This window comes from Erpetoichthys calabaricus, chromosome 13, assembly GCF_900747795.2.
Source record: "Erpetoichthys calabaricus chromosome 13, fErpCal1.3, whole genome shotgun sequence".
In the NCBI taxonomy this organism is placed as follows: domain Eukaryota; kingdom Metazoa; phylum Chordata; class Cladistia; order Polypteriformes; family Polypteridae; genus Erpetoichthys; species Erpetoichthys calabaricus.
Window position 1 is genome coordinate 20,603,691 of NC_041406.2, and position 17,872 is coordinate 20,621,562.

The following is a 17,872-nucleotide window of genomic DNA, read 5'->3' on the forward strand; positions in this document are numbered from 1 at the left end:
CTTGCTGGGGGTCACAAGGCCTGGTCACTCCAAAGTGCTCTGTAGCTAGAGAGCAGAATAAAAATAATGATGCTGGTGTGACCAGTAGAGGTGTCGATTGTGTTCTTAGAGATTAGTCACCGCTGGACATGAACAACTGTGTCACTGTCACATTGCAGCAGGATTCCACTGATTTCTTTTCCTTTTCTCTTCACAGCACTTGGGCAAATCATGCTGTACGTCGATGGGATGAATGGAGTTATAAGTCACAACGAAACCATTCAGTGGCTCTACACACTTATAGGCTCAAAGGTAAGGAAAGTACAAGACTACCCTGCATGTTGTGTGCTTTTCATATTCCTTTCTCGAGGTAGGACAAAAGACCCCGTGACCCTAAAGCTACATTGGGCAGGTTCAAATCATAAATGGCCAAAGTGTGTTGTCAGCGCGAAGGCCCCTGGTCTTTTTATTTGATCAAAGGGTGTAACTAAGAAGGTGGTCAACTTTAGCAACAAAGTCAAACGTACTGGAATGGCGAATACTCATTTCACGTCAACCTGGACAGAATTCTGCCTTGGGTTATTGAAATTTAATGTAAAAAAAATGCAAAGTGTTATTTGATTTGATTGTTCAATAAGGGGTCTAACACTTAAAAATACGTCTTATGTGAAGGATTTAGGGGGATTTTTGTGGACCGACATGGATTAATGGGTTTGAGGCTCTGAAATCATTTGAAAGCCACCCTACCAAAATGATTTTATGGTGGAGAATGTGGCCCGTGTGGTCGGGGAGGGTTACACCTATCAGGAAGGACCCCGTTATTGGCGGTACAAGCAGCTGAGTGTGACATCGAGTCAGAGTGGCACATCTCACCTAGCTTCTTCAGGGAAACGGTGGATGGCAGATTGAACTATAGCTGGAATCCCAGAATGTTCCACAGGGAAAGGTGTTGACATCATAATGCCACCTGTAATAATTCTGGAAAATAACTGTACTTGTGAGACGTTACCTGGCCGTCATTTTAAACGGGCTTCTGTTGCAGATGGCACCATTTTGTGGCATTTTCAGATGAACGCTATAGATGGGTGAAATGATGCTGCAGGACTAAGCAGGCTGGGTAAAGGTCCTGTTTAATTTCAACAATAAAGGCACGAGAAGCAACAACACTCAAGCACTTCCAAGCGTGTTATCTTTTTAACAAATAGTCCGTCCAATCAGACGGCTGGGAGGATGTAGCTGTGGCTCAGGGGGTAGCGCAGAGACCTGGTCAGCATCTAAACATGAGAGACGGTCTCCTCTTATATCAGGTGGACAAGAAGCCGTGGGGCTTCTTTCGTCTTGGTGCCCTCAAGCGGCACTTTCTCAAGGGCTGTGAAGAAGGAAGGAGACTGTTGGCAGCAGCGCCCCCTCTCTTCCTCAGGTGATTTTACTTATTTTAGGTGAACCTGGAAGATGAATGTAGTTCTTGCACTTTTGCACAAGCCTTGGATTTTCTTAAAACACCCAGTTAATTAATCAATTGAAAAAATAATCCACCAGCTAAATCGATCAGCAAAATAGCTGTCTCTGGCTGCCGTGCCAGTATGTTTTGTTCAATTTTGCACATCGCCTGTGCCTTAGCTCTTGCAAATGTTATGCTATGTATTTGGCCACTGGTCCCATTTGTCACTTGGGTCCCTTCAATCAGTGGTTTTCAGACTTTTTTGACTTATGGACCTTCAGAAAACAGCAACAGTTTTTGGAGACCTCTGCGGTGGAAAACCTAATAGATGTAGTAACTCTGCAAATGCATACGTGTTAAGTCTGATTTAGAGTGGAGATTTTGCCATCCAGATTTACTAACATTAGTTAGGAGAGCGGGCTCCATCTACTGTAGGTGTATCGAGCTTCTGTATTTACTAACATCAGACCGGAGAGCAGGATGGTGGGCTGGGGTGGTCTCACTTGAATATTTGGGCATCAAGATTTCCTAACATTTGATTGTAGGGAAGGGTTTTGCTTTGACTGTAATTTTTACACTTTTAAGATTTTTTTTTCTTTGAATTGTTGCTATTTCATTAGTTTCACTTTTATTTCAGAACTTCTGTAAAAACAATATTTGTAATCTTACGAGTCCCAATATGCTGAATCTTTTTAATGAGTTCAGGATAGGTTTCTCTGTTTGGAATTTCAGCACAGACAAAACGATCGACATCATCAGCATTTAATAATTTTATTTTACAAAGTAACAAAGTAAGTAGAGTTCTGCATTGGACTCCTGTCTGTAATGTTGTGCTATTTTCCTCTCACAGTCCAAAGGTACATGGGGTTACCAAGGTGATACCCCAGCTTTTGTCTTGGTTTTTGTACAAGGGCTAGATAGAACGTTTTTGACTCCTCGGGTAAATGTAGCTTTTTAAATAAGCAGACAGATAAATATATATACATGAACAAAGTAACCAATAAATGCATGTGCGGTAAACTCTGTTTTTGAAATTCTGAAGATTCTTTATTTGTCACATGCATAGTTGTACAGGACAACACGCAGTGAAATGCATCCTGATCTGCTTATCAAAAACTGTGCAAAGTTAGAAGAATATCAGTTAGATTAACAAAAAGTCATAGATTGAAAGGTAGCAGTATAGTAGAACATAATAAATAAGTGCAATTATGTGAATAAAGTACAATTAAGTGTTAAGGTGCAATAGTGTAGCAATTATTGTGCAAAACCAAAGTTAGACTGGTGCATAGTTAAATGAGGCAGTTTGTTTGTTTGCGCTACTGCGATCTTTACTTTCTTTTTGTATATTTTCTAATTTTCCTACTTTCATATCCTTTAATTTTCTCCACATGTGTATAGCGCATTTTATTTTTTTTTTGAGCCTTTCTAATTTCACTGGTTTCATAATCTCTAACCTGCTCTGCATGTGTTTAGCGCCAACGTTTGTAAACGTCTTTATGAAGTTCTAGTTTGTCATTTTGCTCATTGTCTTTTAATTCTGAGCCCTACAGTACAATACATAGAACAGAATAAATCCTCAATGCAATATAAAAATAAAAATTCTAGAAGTACGGAGTAGAATTTCACATTAGATGATATCACATAATATGATTTGGATTTGTTTTAAGTCCTGGAGACCTCATTCATCAAGCTGCCTCCCCCATTTTGCCATTCCACATCTGAAATAGCGCTAATCCGATGCAAGGACCCCTCATTCCCATGTCCCCATTCATCAGGGATGACTTTACCTTAGGCAGGCAATCTACAATTTAAAGAGATTGTTATTTTCTTGTGAATTGTTACATATGCATTATTTTCACTTTTACTTTAAAAACTTTAGTAAAAACAATACTTGTTTGTTTATTTCCTGCCCCGCGCGTGGTTACATCTCTTTCTTCCCAGACGTATAATACTGCTCGTGTTGTGAAGGGTGTTGCGGCTAAACGTACGCTAAGGATATGCCTTTGGATCATTTGCTGTTTTTTTGCTGCTTGCTAGTTGCCTCTTCTGCCTGTCGCATGTCGTTGTTTTAAGAGCTCGGAGGACATGATGCTTGCCTGCCAAAAGCAATCCAACAACTGCTAGCTTAGAGGTCTGTTGACTTGTTTTAAATGATGGTCCACTGCCTGGTCTCGCGTGACGTTGTAATAAAAGCAATACCTGTCTTTTATTTCTGGCCACGGGCGTGGTTGAATTCTTTCTTGCAGGATGCATAACGCTGCTCGTGTTCGTTTGGGGTAGCTGCCGTCGCGCTGCCCTTCGATCTTTTTAAAGCCTGTACAGCTGCTGTCCTTTTTGCTACAGCCCTGGGACAATCTCTTGGCACCAAGTCTCATGTTTATGGTCCCTGCGAGAAGCACTGTGGCAAGTCTCCTTGGTCTCGCGGGTCTTTAAAATGTCTTTCGAGATTATCACGTATCGTAGCCTTGCATTTGCTTTCCATTCCAGGATTTCCTTTTATATATAGAGAGATACTTCCTTCGAAGGCTGTTGTCCTTCAACATCTGCAATAAGATGCTGTAGATGTTCTATCAGACGATTGTGGTGAGTGCCCTCTTTTACCCTGTGGTATGCTGGAGAGGCAGCATAAAGAAGAAGGACGCCTCACGCCTGGACAAACCGGTGAGGAAGGCAGGCTGTATTGTAGGCACAGAGCTAGACAGTTTGACATCTGTGGCAGAGCGACGGGCGCTAAGCAGGCTCCTGTCAATCATGGAGAATCCACTGAACAGGATCATCTCCAGACAGAGGAGCAGCTTCAGCAACAGACTGCTGTCACCGTCCTGCTCCACTGACAGACTGAGGAGATCGTTCCTCCCCCACACTATGCGACTCTTCAATTCCACCAGGGGGGTAAACATTAACATTATATAAAGATATTGTCTGTTATACCTGCATTGTTATCACTCTTTAATTTAATATTTTATTTATCAGTATGCTGCTGCTGGTGTATGTGAATTTCCCATTTGGATTAATAAAGTATCTATCTATCTATCTATCTATCTATCTATCTATCTATCTATCTATCTATCTATCTATCTGTCTATCTATCTGTCTGTCTGTCTGTCTGTCTGTCTGTCTGTCTGTCTGTCTGTCTGTCTAGACCCACTCCAGGTCACAGTGGGCTGGAGCCCATCCTGATGGCATTAGGTTGCAAAAGTGGAACCAACCCTGCACATGGTGCCAGACCCTAACACCGTCTATTAACATTAAACTTTGAATGAAAAGGCAGCCAACAGTCAACACCGTGCCTGAGATTTTCAAGAGGAAAGCGAAGAATGTGGGGTGACTGCCTGACCCACCATTGGCCCTGCTGGTGTACCTGGCTAATCCCATCCTACTGTTTCTTAAATTATGTCAGGTTTGACGTCATAGCTGCCTAAGGGTTGTTAAAGCTCCTTGTGATGGTGTTCAGCATTCACGTTCTTTATTGTCTTGTCTATGGAGTTCATTGGTTAGTGACAGCCACATAGGAGCAACAAGAGACCAAGAATACAAACACATACACTGACAACACCATCAGACTGTACATGCAAGAAGCACATCTCAGGCCGGCTTATGCAGCAGTCCATGCGAGCGGCTTTTGAGCAGCCTTGTGACCTGAGAAAAAGAAATGTCCGCAAATCTAGCTGAAGGAGTGCTGTATAAATTTATGATGTCATTATTGTCATGTACAGAACACAGTGACCGTGTCACTTGGGTAATCAATGTGCAACTTTGCTATGTACCGAAAGAATTAGTTTCTGACTCCTTGCCTCCCTTGCTGCAGATGTGGTGCTCTCTGTTTTCACCCATAAATGTTGTTATCTGGACATACTTTACAATGTGTGTCTTACTTGAAATCTGCTGACTACAACTTCACAGTACTGAGATGTTGTTTTACTAGTCAGTTCCAAGGAAAAGCATTGATCTCAGCACAGCGTTAGCCTCTGCCTATTGCCTGGAGAATAAAAAATTCTGCATCAATAATAAAAAATAAATAAATAAATAAACCCTTTTCCTAATTAGCTCACCATAAATTCCCACTCGCATTCTGGATAGCAAATCAAAGCAATGAGCCGTGGGCAGTGCTGTGTCGTTGCTGCCCTCTGCTGGTGGCCCAGAGAAGACTGATAGGATGGGTCATTGTTTGAGAGTAAGCAGCAAGAAATACTGGAATGGTAGGGTGGTGTCATTAATAATAATGTCATAATTTTATTTTACAGCACATTTAGTTTTGGGCTTCAAAAGTACATAACCAAGATGGATTACATAATAGATGAGTTAAAGGCCTAAAGTGTCAACGGGCTGTAGAAAAAGCCAATGAAAAGGAAGCTGATCACCTTAGAAATTATACAGGATCTTTGTGAGAGGTGCAGCATAATGGAAGTAAAAGTGCAGCTGTAAACATTTAGACAGTACAGTCTAGTGGAGAAACATCTGGACTTTAAAATACAAGGTGATCAGTTTTACTACCACCAGCACTGAGTCCATGGGTGACAAAGAGCAAGTCACTTAACACACCTGTGCTTACATTATTAAAATATATAAGGCCAAGGGACACATTTATTGCTATCTATCTATTATATAGTGCCTTTCATATCTATCTATTATATAGTGCCTTTCATATCTACAGTATCTATTATATAGTGCCTTTCATATCTATCTATCTATCTGTTATAGAGCACCTTTCCTATCTATATATCTATTTTATAGTGCCTTTCATATCTATCTATCTATTATACAGTGCCTTTCATATCTATCTATCTATTATATAGTGCCTTTCATATCTATCTATCTATCTATCTATCTATCTATCTATCTATCTATCTATCTATCTATCTATTATAGCCTATAGTGGGCATCTCAGATCCCCAAACCCAGTGTCACATGAATGAGTCTTAGACATCATGAAGGTTTGGGGCAGCCACCCATATATTGTTCAAGGGCTGGAAAATGAGGCTTAAATTGAACAGAGATGTTCATAGATGTGAGTCAAAACAGAACTGAACTTATTGAGACAAGATGGCGGCTTTAAATATCAGTCAAGGAAATTATGTCATCTTGGCAGAACTAAAATCTATCTATCTATTATATAGTGCCTTTCATATCTATCTATCTATCTATCTATCTATCTATCTATTATATAGTGCCTTTCATATCTATCTATCTATCTATCTATTATATAGTGCCTTTCATATCTATCTATCTATCTATTTATTATATGATGCCTTTCATATCTATCTGTTATATAGTGCCTTTCATATCTATCTATCTATTATATAGTGCCTTTCATATCTATCTATCTATGAATCACATGCTAAGTAAATTAGCACAAAAGCACCAGCTCCATTCTCTTTTTTTCTCCAGTTCATGCATAAATGCCGCCACCTGGTAATGCTGTCCTTACGCAGCCCATTGGGCAGAAGAGGTAGGTTCTTTGGGGCGAAGCCGGAAGTAATGCTAGTGAACTTTGTCCTCTGAATTGTGAGAGGACAGGCTGTTAGTGATTGCGTTTCTCCCAGTGCTCTCTTCTGTGTTCTTCCCTCCATATTGTTGTATTGAAGCTCCCAACTCACTCGCGTGTGACTTTCTATATATGCCTCACCAATTTTATACATCTGTATGCTCATACAGTATACCGTATATTTCTGTTACAAAACAAAGTATTTCTTTTAACTGCATCTAAAAGATGGCATAGCTGGGATAGTGTCATTACTTGTGCATTTGAACTTTCTGCGCTTTATAAAGATTGGTTTTCTGCATTTTCGCTGTTTTTCTTATCTGTGTCTTTATAAGCTTAGGAATTTTGTTGTCTAGTCAAAGTGGATTTAGGAGAACCAAGAGTTCACTTAGCACTCTCCAGTATATCTATTGAATAAATACATATATACACAAGGTGAGGCACTAAAATAACCGGACTGGGCTTGGGGCTTTCTTGGAAAACTGTCTGGAGGTCGGCCGGACATGAATCACAGAACTATATCCCCTCCTACATGACCCCTCAAATTGCCGACCGTCTAGGTATATCCTGTGAATTGCCCAGTCAGTATTTGCACAACAATCGCTACACGAGTTGCCACGATAATGTCGGGTGAAAAAATCAAACAGCAAATCAACATCAAAGTTCTCACAAAATTGAACAAATCGGCCACAGAAACTTATGAAATGATAAAAACAGCGTACGGTGATAACGGTTTGTCTTGCACACAAGTTTTTGAGTGGCACAAACATTTCAAGGAAGGACAAGAAAATGTGCAAGACGTTCAACGCCCAGGTCGCCCACGCTCATCTCGAATCGATGCTAACATCAAAACGGTGAATCAGATTGTTCAAAAGGATCGTACTGCTTTTTCCGTAAAGCAGTTTTTGACTGACAAAAACATTCCTGTCCTCGATCATCCTCCCTGTTTGTCTGATTTAGCTCCCTGTGATTTTTACTTGTTCCCGAAAATCAAAAGTGACCTGAAGGGAACACATTTTTCTTCAGTGGATGAAGTGAAGACAGGAACAGCGACCCTGTTGAAGAGCCTCAAGCAAGAAGACTTCCAGCACTGTTTCAATCAATGGAGCGGTGTAGAGATCAGGAGAGGGAGTATATAGAAAGTAGGAAGGAAGACAAGGTTTAGAATGCAGGAATTCATCAATAAATATATACAGTATATAGATTTTTTTTTAACCAATCCAGTTATTTTTGTGTCTCACCTCGTATGTAGACCACTAGGGGGTGTCCCAGAGAAACCGACCACCAGACACAATCTCCGTCTCCTTCCAGTCCTCCTTTGCAAGTGCTCTCCTCTGACTCGCCCCTTTTGTGTGGGACCCCCAGGAGTTCTTCCAGCACCACGGTATTGCACACCGAAAGCACTTCCAGGCCACGTGGAAGTTGCACAAAGCAGGAAGGTTCCCCTCATTTAGCACCCCTGGGAATTCTACAATTCTCAGATGACTCTGCACGTGTCCAAGTTGGGAGCAAACTGGATGAGTACAATACTGCCAACTCTCGTGCTGGGGGGGAGTGAATTGTTCACAATTTCCAGCCTCCCCCTGTCATTCATCCTGACTGAAATGGGAATAAGGAACTGAGGCTCATCCTGGCCGTGTTGCACCTCCACTCTTGTGGTCCTTCCATTGCAGCTCATCCTGGCCAGGGAGGTTGTCGTCCTCAACTCTAGTCGGAATTCCAGCCCATCCTCTCCGGAGTCCGTTTTGTACCCTTTGAACCCTTTGCAGAGTGACTGCCTGGTTTATAGTGTCTTTACTAACTTTTTAGCTGCAGTGTGGCATGTCGGGTGGGCATTCAAATAAGAATTTCTCTGTGTTCTGTACCCGTGACATTACACAACTACTCCATCACACTCCATGTTTAGGACACAGGTGAAAACCCAGAGTGGCAGGAGACAAACCCACACGGACACACTGCACAAAGGTGCTGTAAAGAATAAAGAGTTCTGAGGTGCTTGCTGGGATAGGCCCACTCAGGATAAGGAAATGGATGGAAGGCAGGAGTTTTGAGGGGTATAATAACAGCGCTGGGGCCCCTTGTGGTTAATAGTATGGACTGCAGTCTCATCCCCTATTACTCTGCCAGAGCTCACGCTGTAAAGCGACTGTATGGGAGGCGTTGTGTGGACTGCCTTGCTGGTGTAATGTTTGCTAGTTTACTTACAGTATGTACAGTATATAAAGTAACCTTCTGGAAAGCTCTGAGGCCTGTAATAAAACCTCATGGGGCCGACGCTTTGTACTGCTGAAGCTGCCGGTTCAGCCCCGAGTCCCTTCACCTCCCTGAGCTCCCACAGTGAAAATATGGAAACAATTGACTTGTTTATTTGCAATTTGTAGTCCATTTTCCATACAGATGTCATCTAAATAAATAAATGTAAGTGGGAGACTTTAGCTCTGTCATTGTCACAGCGAGGAGGCTCGTGGGAATGGACGGGCGCTGTGCTCTGACGCTAATGAACTCCAGCCCGCAGGGTCCCATCCGAGCCTTAAACGTAACTCGGTTATGTTTATTAACATATTTACATTTTTCTTAACCTGTTTAAGGTCAATCCAGTGTCAAATGAAAAGACAAGAGCCAGAAAAGGGTTTGGGGCAGCCTCCCGTATACTTGAAGCTCGGCTGCAAATGTGAAATTTGGTTGTGCAATAGAGCGGCTTTTGAGTCCGAGGTACAACTGACGTGGATGAGACGAAGATGGCGGCTTAAAAGAAGGCAGAGTAAGAGACGTCATCGGGACTCTGGGTCTGCAAGTGACGTAGTCAGGACCCTGGAACCGGAAGTGACGCTGTCGGGGCCTGAGACCGGAAGTGACACCATTGGGATCCCAGGACCGGAAGTGACGCCGTCGGGGCCTGAGACTGGAAGTGACACCGTTGGGATCCCAGGACCGGAAGTGACGCTGTCGGGGCCTGAGACTGGAAGTGACACCGTTGGGATCCCGGGACCGGAAGTGATGTCATCGGGGCCTGGGACTGGAAGTGACGCCGTTGGGATCCCGGGACCAGAAGTAATGTCATCAGGGCCAGGCGGAATTTCCCGGAACTGGTCTGCAGTGGAAAGTGAGAAAGGATTAGGGCAGTGTGCCACCCCCTGGTCTGCCGTAGAATTTCCCTTCATTTGAGCCCTTTAGCTGCCTCCCATGCGCATGTCTGTGGCACCAGTTACAGGCAGGCCAGTAAAAAACCAGTGCTGAGCAGGCTGCTAGTCCATCAGAGGGCACATTCAAGTCCTGTGGGATGTGTGTCGGACCACCCAGGCACCAGGAAGGAGGTGTAAAGTCCACACAGACAGTGGCTGGGCTGTCTTTGGTAGCACCAGCCATAGCAGCACCATGTTGTACCCCCCCACGACACACTACAGATGACTGAGCTGGTGGTCAGCTGGACCGTTTGTCTGTCTGTCTTTCTCTCTCTTTCTTGTAGTTGAAGCAGCAGGCGTGGCAGTTTCAAGCCTTTTTGGGGTCCATTATGTGATCCTCCAGTCTCCTTTTCTTTGTGGGGGTTTGGGACTCCCAAATGGACGCTTGCCTTGCTCATACTAGGAGCGGCCCTGGTCTTAAGGTCCTGCAGCAAATCCTCACATCATTTATCTGCTGCAGCCTTATAAGGACCGGAATAGGAAGGAAAGTGTGCCAACGTCTGACTCCAGGGCCATAAAGTAGCATCACAAGGAGGCCGCTGCAGTGTCCTTAACTGGTCGGAGTCTTCAGACTATTGGCAATAAACATCTCCTTGACATGATGAGCGGGCCAACTTCTCCGTTAACCCTGGCATCCCCAGAAAAATCCATCAAGACAGAGTTCAGCTGGGATTCACAGATTAAGTGGCGTTTCTTCTGTGCTGGCATGCGTTTAGGCTGGCATGAGGTACGTAAGAGCAGAGACGCCTGCCTTTTTTATTTTTTACCACAAGAGAGCTGGGTTTTATGGATTTGACAATAAAGGGGCTTTACACCTTTCCATATATGGACATGCAGAGAGCTGGCATAGTGCCATCTGCAGTTGGCTCTCAGTGTCATTGCGTCCTTTTTTTCCTTATCAGATTATGTGGCTGTCAAGCACAAAATGAGATTGTCACTGCAGTGCCATATTGATCCGTCCAAAACAATGTCACCATCTGACAGTCCCCTCTTTAGTCTGCTAACAAGGCAGTTCCCTTTCTAGATACCTAATAGGACAGCGCCCCCTATGACAGAATGGTAAAGCTGCACAAGGATGGTACCCATCGAGTTTACAGTAATAATAAAACATCAGCCTGTCCAGCCATTTGAAATGAATGGGCAATGAGCAGAATAAAGCAGCGCCCCCCCCTGCAGTTTACATCACTGACCTCATGGCATCATCTGCTCCAGCCCTCTAAATAATGCTGCGTTTCATTAACCTCGGATGTTGGAGCTGGGAATGATGTCACATCCGAATTGACCGCATTCCAGGAAACATCAAGGAAAACCTTTGTTGTGATCGCTCCATCGAAATAAACAGCAGTTGATAACAACGCGTTACGCATCCAAACACCACAGCAGCATGTCTACAGTTGACATCACTGACGTCACTGACACGTCTTTTGTAGTCTTCTAGTAAGTAGTAGTCTTCCTCAGTATGATAGCATGACGGTGCACCCCCCCACAGTTTATATCACTGATGTCACTGACACGTCTTTTGTAGTCTTCTAATAAGTAGTAGTCTTCCTCAGTATGATAGCATGACGGTGCACCCCCCCACAGTTTATATCACTGATGTCACTGACACGTCTTTTGTAGTCTTCTAGTAAGTAGTAGTCTTCCTCAGTATGATAGCATGACGGTGCACCCCCCCACAGTTTATATCACTGATGTCACTGACACGTCTTTTGTAGTCTTCTAGTAAGTAGTAGTCTTCCTCAGTATGATAGCATAACGGCGCACCCCCCCCCCCCCCCCACAGTTTACATCACTGACGTCACTGACACGTCTTTTGTAGTCTTCTAGTAAGTAGTAGTCTTCCTCGGTATGATAGCATAACGGCGCACCCCCCCCCACAGTTTACATCACTGACATCACTGACACGTCTTTTGTAGTCTTCTAGTAAGTAGTAGTCTTCCTCAGTATGATACTATAACAGCACACTCCCCATAGTTTACATTACTGACGTCACTGACACGTCTTTTGTAGTCTTCTAGTAAGTAGTAGTCTTCCTCGGTATGATAGCATAACGGCGCACCCCCCCCACAGTTTATATCACTGATGTCACTGACACGTCTTTTGTAGTCTTCTAGTAAGTAGTAGTCTTCCTCGGTATGATAGCATAACGGCGCACCCCCCCCCCCACACAGTTTACATTACTGACATCACTGACACGTCTTTTGTAGTCTTCTAGTAAGTAGTAGTCTTCCTCAGTATGATAGCATAACGGCGCACCCCCCCCCCCCCCCCCCCACAGTTTACATCACTGACGTCACTGACACGTCTTTTGTAGTCTTCTAGTAAGTAGTAGTCTTCCTCGGTATGATAGCATAACGGCGCACCCCCCCCACAGTTTACATCACTGACATCACTGACACGTCTTTTGTAGTCTTCTAGTAAGTAGTAGTCTTCCTCAGTATGATAGCATGACGGTGCACCCCCCCACAGTTTATATCACTGATGTCACTGACACGTCTTTTGTAGTCTTCTAGTAAGTAGTAGTCTTCCTCAGTATGATAGCATGATGGCGCACCCCCCCACAGTTTATATCACTGATGTCACTGACACGTCTTTTGTAGTCTTCTAGTAAGTAGTAGTCTTCCTCGGTATGATAGCATAACGGCGCACCCCCCCCCCACACAGTTTACATTACTGACATCACTGACACGTCTTTTGTAGTCTTCTAGTAAGTAGTAGTCTTCCTCAGTATGATAGCATAACGGCGCACCCCCCCCCCCCCCCCCCACAGTTTACATCACTGACGTCACTGACACGTCTTTTGTAGTCTTCTAGTAAGTAGTAGTCTTCCTCGGTATGATAGCATAACGGCGCACCCCCCCCACAGTTTACATCACTGACACGTCTTTTGTAGTCTTCTAGTAAGTAGTAGTCTTCCTCAGTATCATACTATAACAGCACACTCCCCATAGTTTACATTACTGACGTCACTGACACGTCTTTTGTAGTCTTCTAGTAAGTAGTAGTCTTCCTCAGTATGATAGCATAACGGCGCGACGGCGCCCCCTGCAGTGTACCTCAATAGCTTTGACTTCACACCGTGTAGTTTGCTACTAAGGCTGTTCTCCCTTTCTGGTGGGACACTTTTGCTTCTACTGGCTAATCAGGCAGCACCCGGTCAGGCTTGCTAAGAAGTCAGTGCTCCTCCGGGTTTACCAATATGACAAGCTGCTAATAAAACAGAATTATTTCTCATTTGGTAATAAATTACTGAAAAAGACTGCAATGAAACATGTTTCAAAAGAATTAAATGAAAATCCAGGCATAAAACATCAAAACACAAGCAAATCCAACAGGTTCAAATGGATGAGCTGCCGCGAGGCACGACCTCTGTGGTACAGTAGCTGTTTCCAGGCTGAATACCAACTTCCGATCAGGTTCCGTCTTATATGGCCATGCAGGCAGGGCATTGAACCACCTTGGAATTCTTTACCCTACATGACACAGGGTGACACATGGGTTTGGAGTTCTCCTAAGCAGCCATCCTCTGTTGGAACGGCGTGCTCTGTAACAGGAGTCAACTCCCGGCCCATCAGGTAAAATCTTCATTTGGTGATCACAAGGGCTTCCTGCTTCACCTCTTGGTCCAGCTCAGGAATGATATGAGGTACTCGACTGAACATGGCCAATTTCAGATGTGTCAGTCTGTAGGATCATAAAGGGAGAGAAAGGTTAGGTGCAGTGAAGAGTGGCACCTAGTTAGGGGCGGCTTCTGCCTAATTAGTCCAAACCACCCCATTGGGTTTATTCTTCCCCGTTAGGTCAGTTTCAGGCACAGCTCTCTCAGAAAAACAGGAGACATACCTTCATTAATATCTTGTAAGTTCAAGAAAGGCTTGCCACTTGCCTTTTAGATTTGGATCAAGTTCTTGGACCACTGGGGTCTGACCTTACCTTGTCCACATAGCCCAGATATTTAGACCGAAGTAGCATTTTTGGTTTGGTTTCCTTCAAGAGTCCACTTTGTGGGAGCTCTGTGGTACCACCAATAAACCCCTTGTAGATGTTCTTCTCAGGTGCTGGAACAGACAATCACGTCATCAGGGTAGGCAAGGTCATGGGTGTCCAACTCCTATCCTGGGGGAGCCGCAGTAGCTTCAAGCTTTTGTTCTAACCCTTTTCTTCAGTAGTGACCAGTTTCTGCTGCTAATTAACTTCTTTTGCCGTATTTGTAACTGACTTGCTATTTAAGACATGGACCCCTTATTTCTTTTTCCTTAATTAGCAGTAACACAAGGTGAGCCGCCATATGACCAGCTCACCGGCGTTCATCATACAATATCTGAAAATAAAGAAAGGTAAAGGTCTAAGGAATGTTGATCTGCTCGGGTCCATAAAACATTTTGAAGGTTCTCTTAGAGATGGAAATGTCTGCTGTGGCAGAATGAGAGTACCAGCAAACCATGGAGGTAAATAACAACAAGAGCCGTCTTCTAATTAAAAAACTGGCAGGAGAGAAATTGGTTGGAGTCAGCTGGTCATCTGTTGGCTCACCTCACATCTCATTTTTGTTTGTCTGCCATTTAAGGAGAAATAAAAATCAATTCCGAGGACGGAGTCTTTAAAAACACAACAATTAAAATGCCAGGAATAGAAGTCAATTAACAGCAGAAACCGCTCCCTGATGAAGAAAGTGTCAGGAAGGAAAACCAACAGCCCCTGCGGCCCTCCAGGATCGAAGTTGAACACCCCGCTTAAAGGTATTACCAGGCCTAGCAGTTTATCCTCCAGACGTCAGAAAGTCACAGGGGTCCCGTGCAGCCCAAAAGGAGGGACACAGTACTGCCAGAGAAATAAGAGAAAGCCTTGGCTTAGTTTATCCACTGTGTGCCAGCTCAACAGTGTGCCAGTGGTTTCTTTGACTCTCAAATTCTTGTGAGCCGTGCGCTTTATAGCTATTGGCATGGAGAACTTTCAGAGATACGATTCTTAAGGATTGTTAAAGAGTGTCTAGACCTTCGGGGATCATTTTTCTGTGCCAGGCATAATAAGAATGGCGTTAACCCTTGGGGTTCATTTTTGTGCCAGTTGTAAGGCAGTAAGTTGCAAGCCAGGATTGCCAGCTACCTTTAGGGATGCCCCAATCGTAAGGGGCATTTTGTGAGGTTAAAGGTGTTTTCCTTGGGGTCTTAGAGGGGGGTGTCACTGGCCCTCCTTATCCACTTAGCATGGCTGGGCACCTGTAAGTAAATGTGCCAGCTGCTTAAAGATAGAGTTCCTTGGACTGAATATCTCTCCATCCTTCTCCTTTTCTCATTTACAGGACCCTAAGGACACGTAATCATGTATTTATTATCAAGCCATTTTGGAATTACCAGTTAGCCTACACTGCATGTCACTGGGGATGTGAGAAGATGACCGTCGTTCACCAAGGAAGACAGGGTGGGGGATTTGAACCTGGGTCACTAAAGCTGTAAGACAATAGCACCAGATACTCCACCTCACCTCCTTTCTTTCTTCCTTTTTCTTCTTCTTTCGGCTGCTCCCATTAAGGGGTCACCACAGCGGATCATCCATCTCCGTCTATGCCCGTCTTTTACATCATTTTCTGCCTTCATGTCCTCCCTCACCACATCCATAAGCCTCCTCTTCCGCATTCCTTTTATTTCTCACGGCTGGCCTTTCCATCCTCAAGGCACCCCTCATCTCTGTCCAGTTTAAAGTTGTTATTTAGCCACACGTGAGCGTCACTTGGATAAGCCAAGGGGACCAGATGAACCGGAGCAAAACCGGGCATTGGCTGAGCAGGCTGGTTGTCCTTTAAAAGGACGTAATAAAATGTGGGAAGAGCAGCTTTAAAAAGGGAAGCAGCAGCAGCGGTACAAACCGGCAATGCCGTTTATGGATTTTTGGCTGCATTTTAATTCCAAATTTTATCCTTGCCATGTCGTAACTATTAGCTTGTTTTCATGTGCTAATGTGTGAAACGTCCAGTGCACAAGCCAAAGCGTCATAAAAGAATCCAAATTACAGAGGGATGGTAGCCTTGGGGTCATTTGCTTTATTGCTGTGTGATGTCATTTTTTTTTAATCAGTTAATTATTTGTACCTCTCAGTGAGGGGAAGAATGTTACATTATTTAAGTACCTGAGGGGACACAAAAAGGAAAAAGATAATAAAATAGAGAGCAGCAAGTTCTCGATGGAGAAGCCAGAGAGAGCAGAAACCTTTCTCCAGTCACTTAGTGGTGACCTCATCGAGCTGTTTAAGGTGGGCCTAAAGAATGAATAAGTGTATGTAAGTGTTCCTCCTTCAAATTATTCTCATATACCACCTTTAGTAGACGGACAAATTGAAAATGACAGTGTCGGTTAGGGTACCCACCCCATGGGGCTGGGGTTCAGATGTCACATTTACTTGTTTTATATGATAATTTAGTTATGTCAAAATATCTTCTTCTATGTTCCAGGTATCTTGTGGGTGATCCACTGAGAGGCAGGGCCATCTGCCCACAGCCCTATAAAGGCAGTCCCTTGCGGTTCATTGTGAATGTCCTGACATCATTGAGTTTTGTTGGATTCTGTTTAACTTTCTGTTTTTAGTGAATTTTCAGAATATTTTGAACCCTTGCTCTTTTTTTTAATGTTTCATTTGCTTTGCCTTTTGTAGTGTGTATGTGAACTTCTTTGTTCTGGATATGCCTTGCTGGTTCAGGCAACTCCTTTATCCTTTTGTGCTCTTTGGGGCTCTGATTGTTATAGAGCATTTTGTACAATAATTGTTTTTATTTTAGAACAATCCTGCATTTTCCCTTGGTATGTAGCCAGGGTTTGATGGTTTCCCCCTCTAGTGGACATTTTGGAGATTTTTTTGGGACATTCGTGCTTAGGAACACTTTAGATTATAGCAGACATCACAGTATTGCACCTGTCACATTGTTATAGTGCAGTGTTAGATGTTAGTGTCAGTGGACCTCAGTTATCGTGTTGTCGGTTCATCGCAGTATCAGAAGTACTGTGTAACTAGCTATCTGCTTTTCTGTATCTTCTTCTTCATCTTTCGGCCGCTCCCATTAGGGGTCTCCAAAGTGGATCATCTTGTTCCATATCTTCCTGTGCTCGTCATCTTGTTCTGTCACACCCATCACCTGCATATCCTTTCTCACCACATCCATAAACCTTCTCTTAGGCCTTCCTCTTCCCTGTCAGCTCTATCCTTAGCACCCTTCTCCCAATATACCCAGAATCTCTCCTCTGCACATGTCCAAACCAATGTAATCTCACCTCTCTGACTTTATCTCCAACTTTATCGTCCAACTTGAGCTGACCCTCTAATGTACTCATTTCGAATCCTGTCCATCCTCGTCACACCCAATGCAAATCTTAGCATCTTTAACTCTGCTACCTTCAGCTCTGTCTCCTGCTTTTTGGTCAGTACCACCGTCTCCAAATCATATAACATAGCTGGTCTCACTACCGTCCTGTAGACCTTCCCTTTCACTCTTGCTGATACCCGTCTGTCACAAATCACTTCTGTCACTCTTCTCCACCTATTCCACCCTGCCTGCACTCTCTTGTTCACCTCTCTTCCACAATCCCTGTTACTCTGTACTGTTGATCCCAAGTATTTAAACTCATCCACCTTCACCAACTCTACTCCCTGCATCCTCACCATCTCCCTGACCTCCCTCTCATTCACGCACATGTATTCTGTCTTGTTGTTCCTACTGACCTTCATTCCTCTCCTCTCTAGAGCATATCTCCACCTCTCCAGGGTCTCCTTAACCTGCCCCCTATTATCACTACAGAT

General features: G+C 43.8%; 1 protein-coding gene across 7 annotated transcripts in view; it reads left to right on the forward strand.

Moving 5' to 3' along the window:
• LOC114664022 (FH1/FH2 domain-containing protein 3-like) overlaps positions 1 to 17,872 on the forward strand; it is a 722,250-nt gene that overhangs the window by 430,432 nt on the left and 273,946 nt on the right. For all 7 annotated transcript variants that reach the window (XM_051935624.1, XM_051935621.1, XM_051935625.1 and 4 more), the window contains exon 6: positions 197 to 291. In XM_051935624.1, the coding sequence (XP_051791584.1) occupies positions 197 to 291 (95 nt within the window). The remainder of the gene's footprint in view (positions 1 to 196; positions 292 to 17,872) is intronic.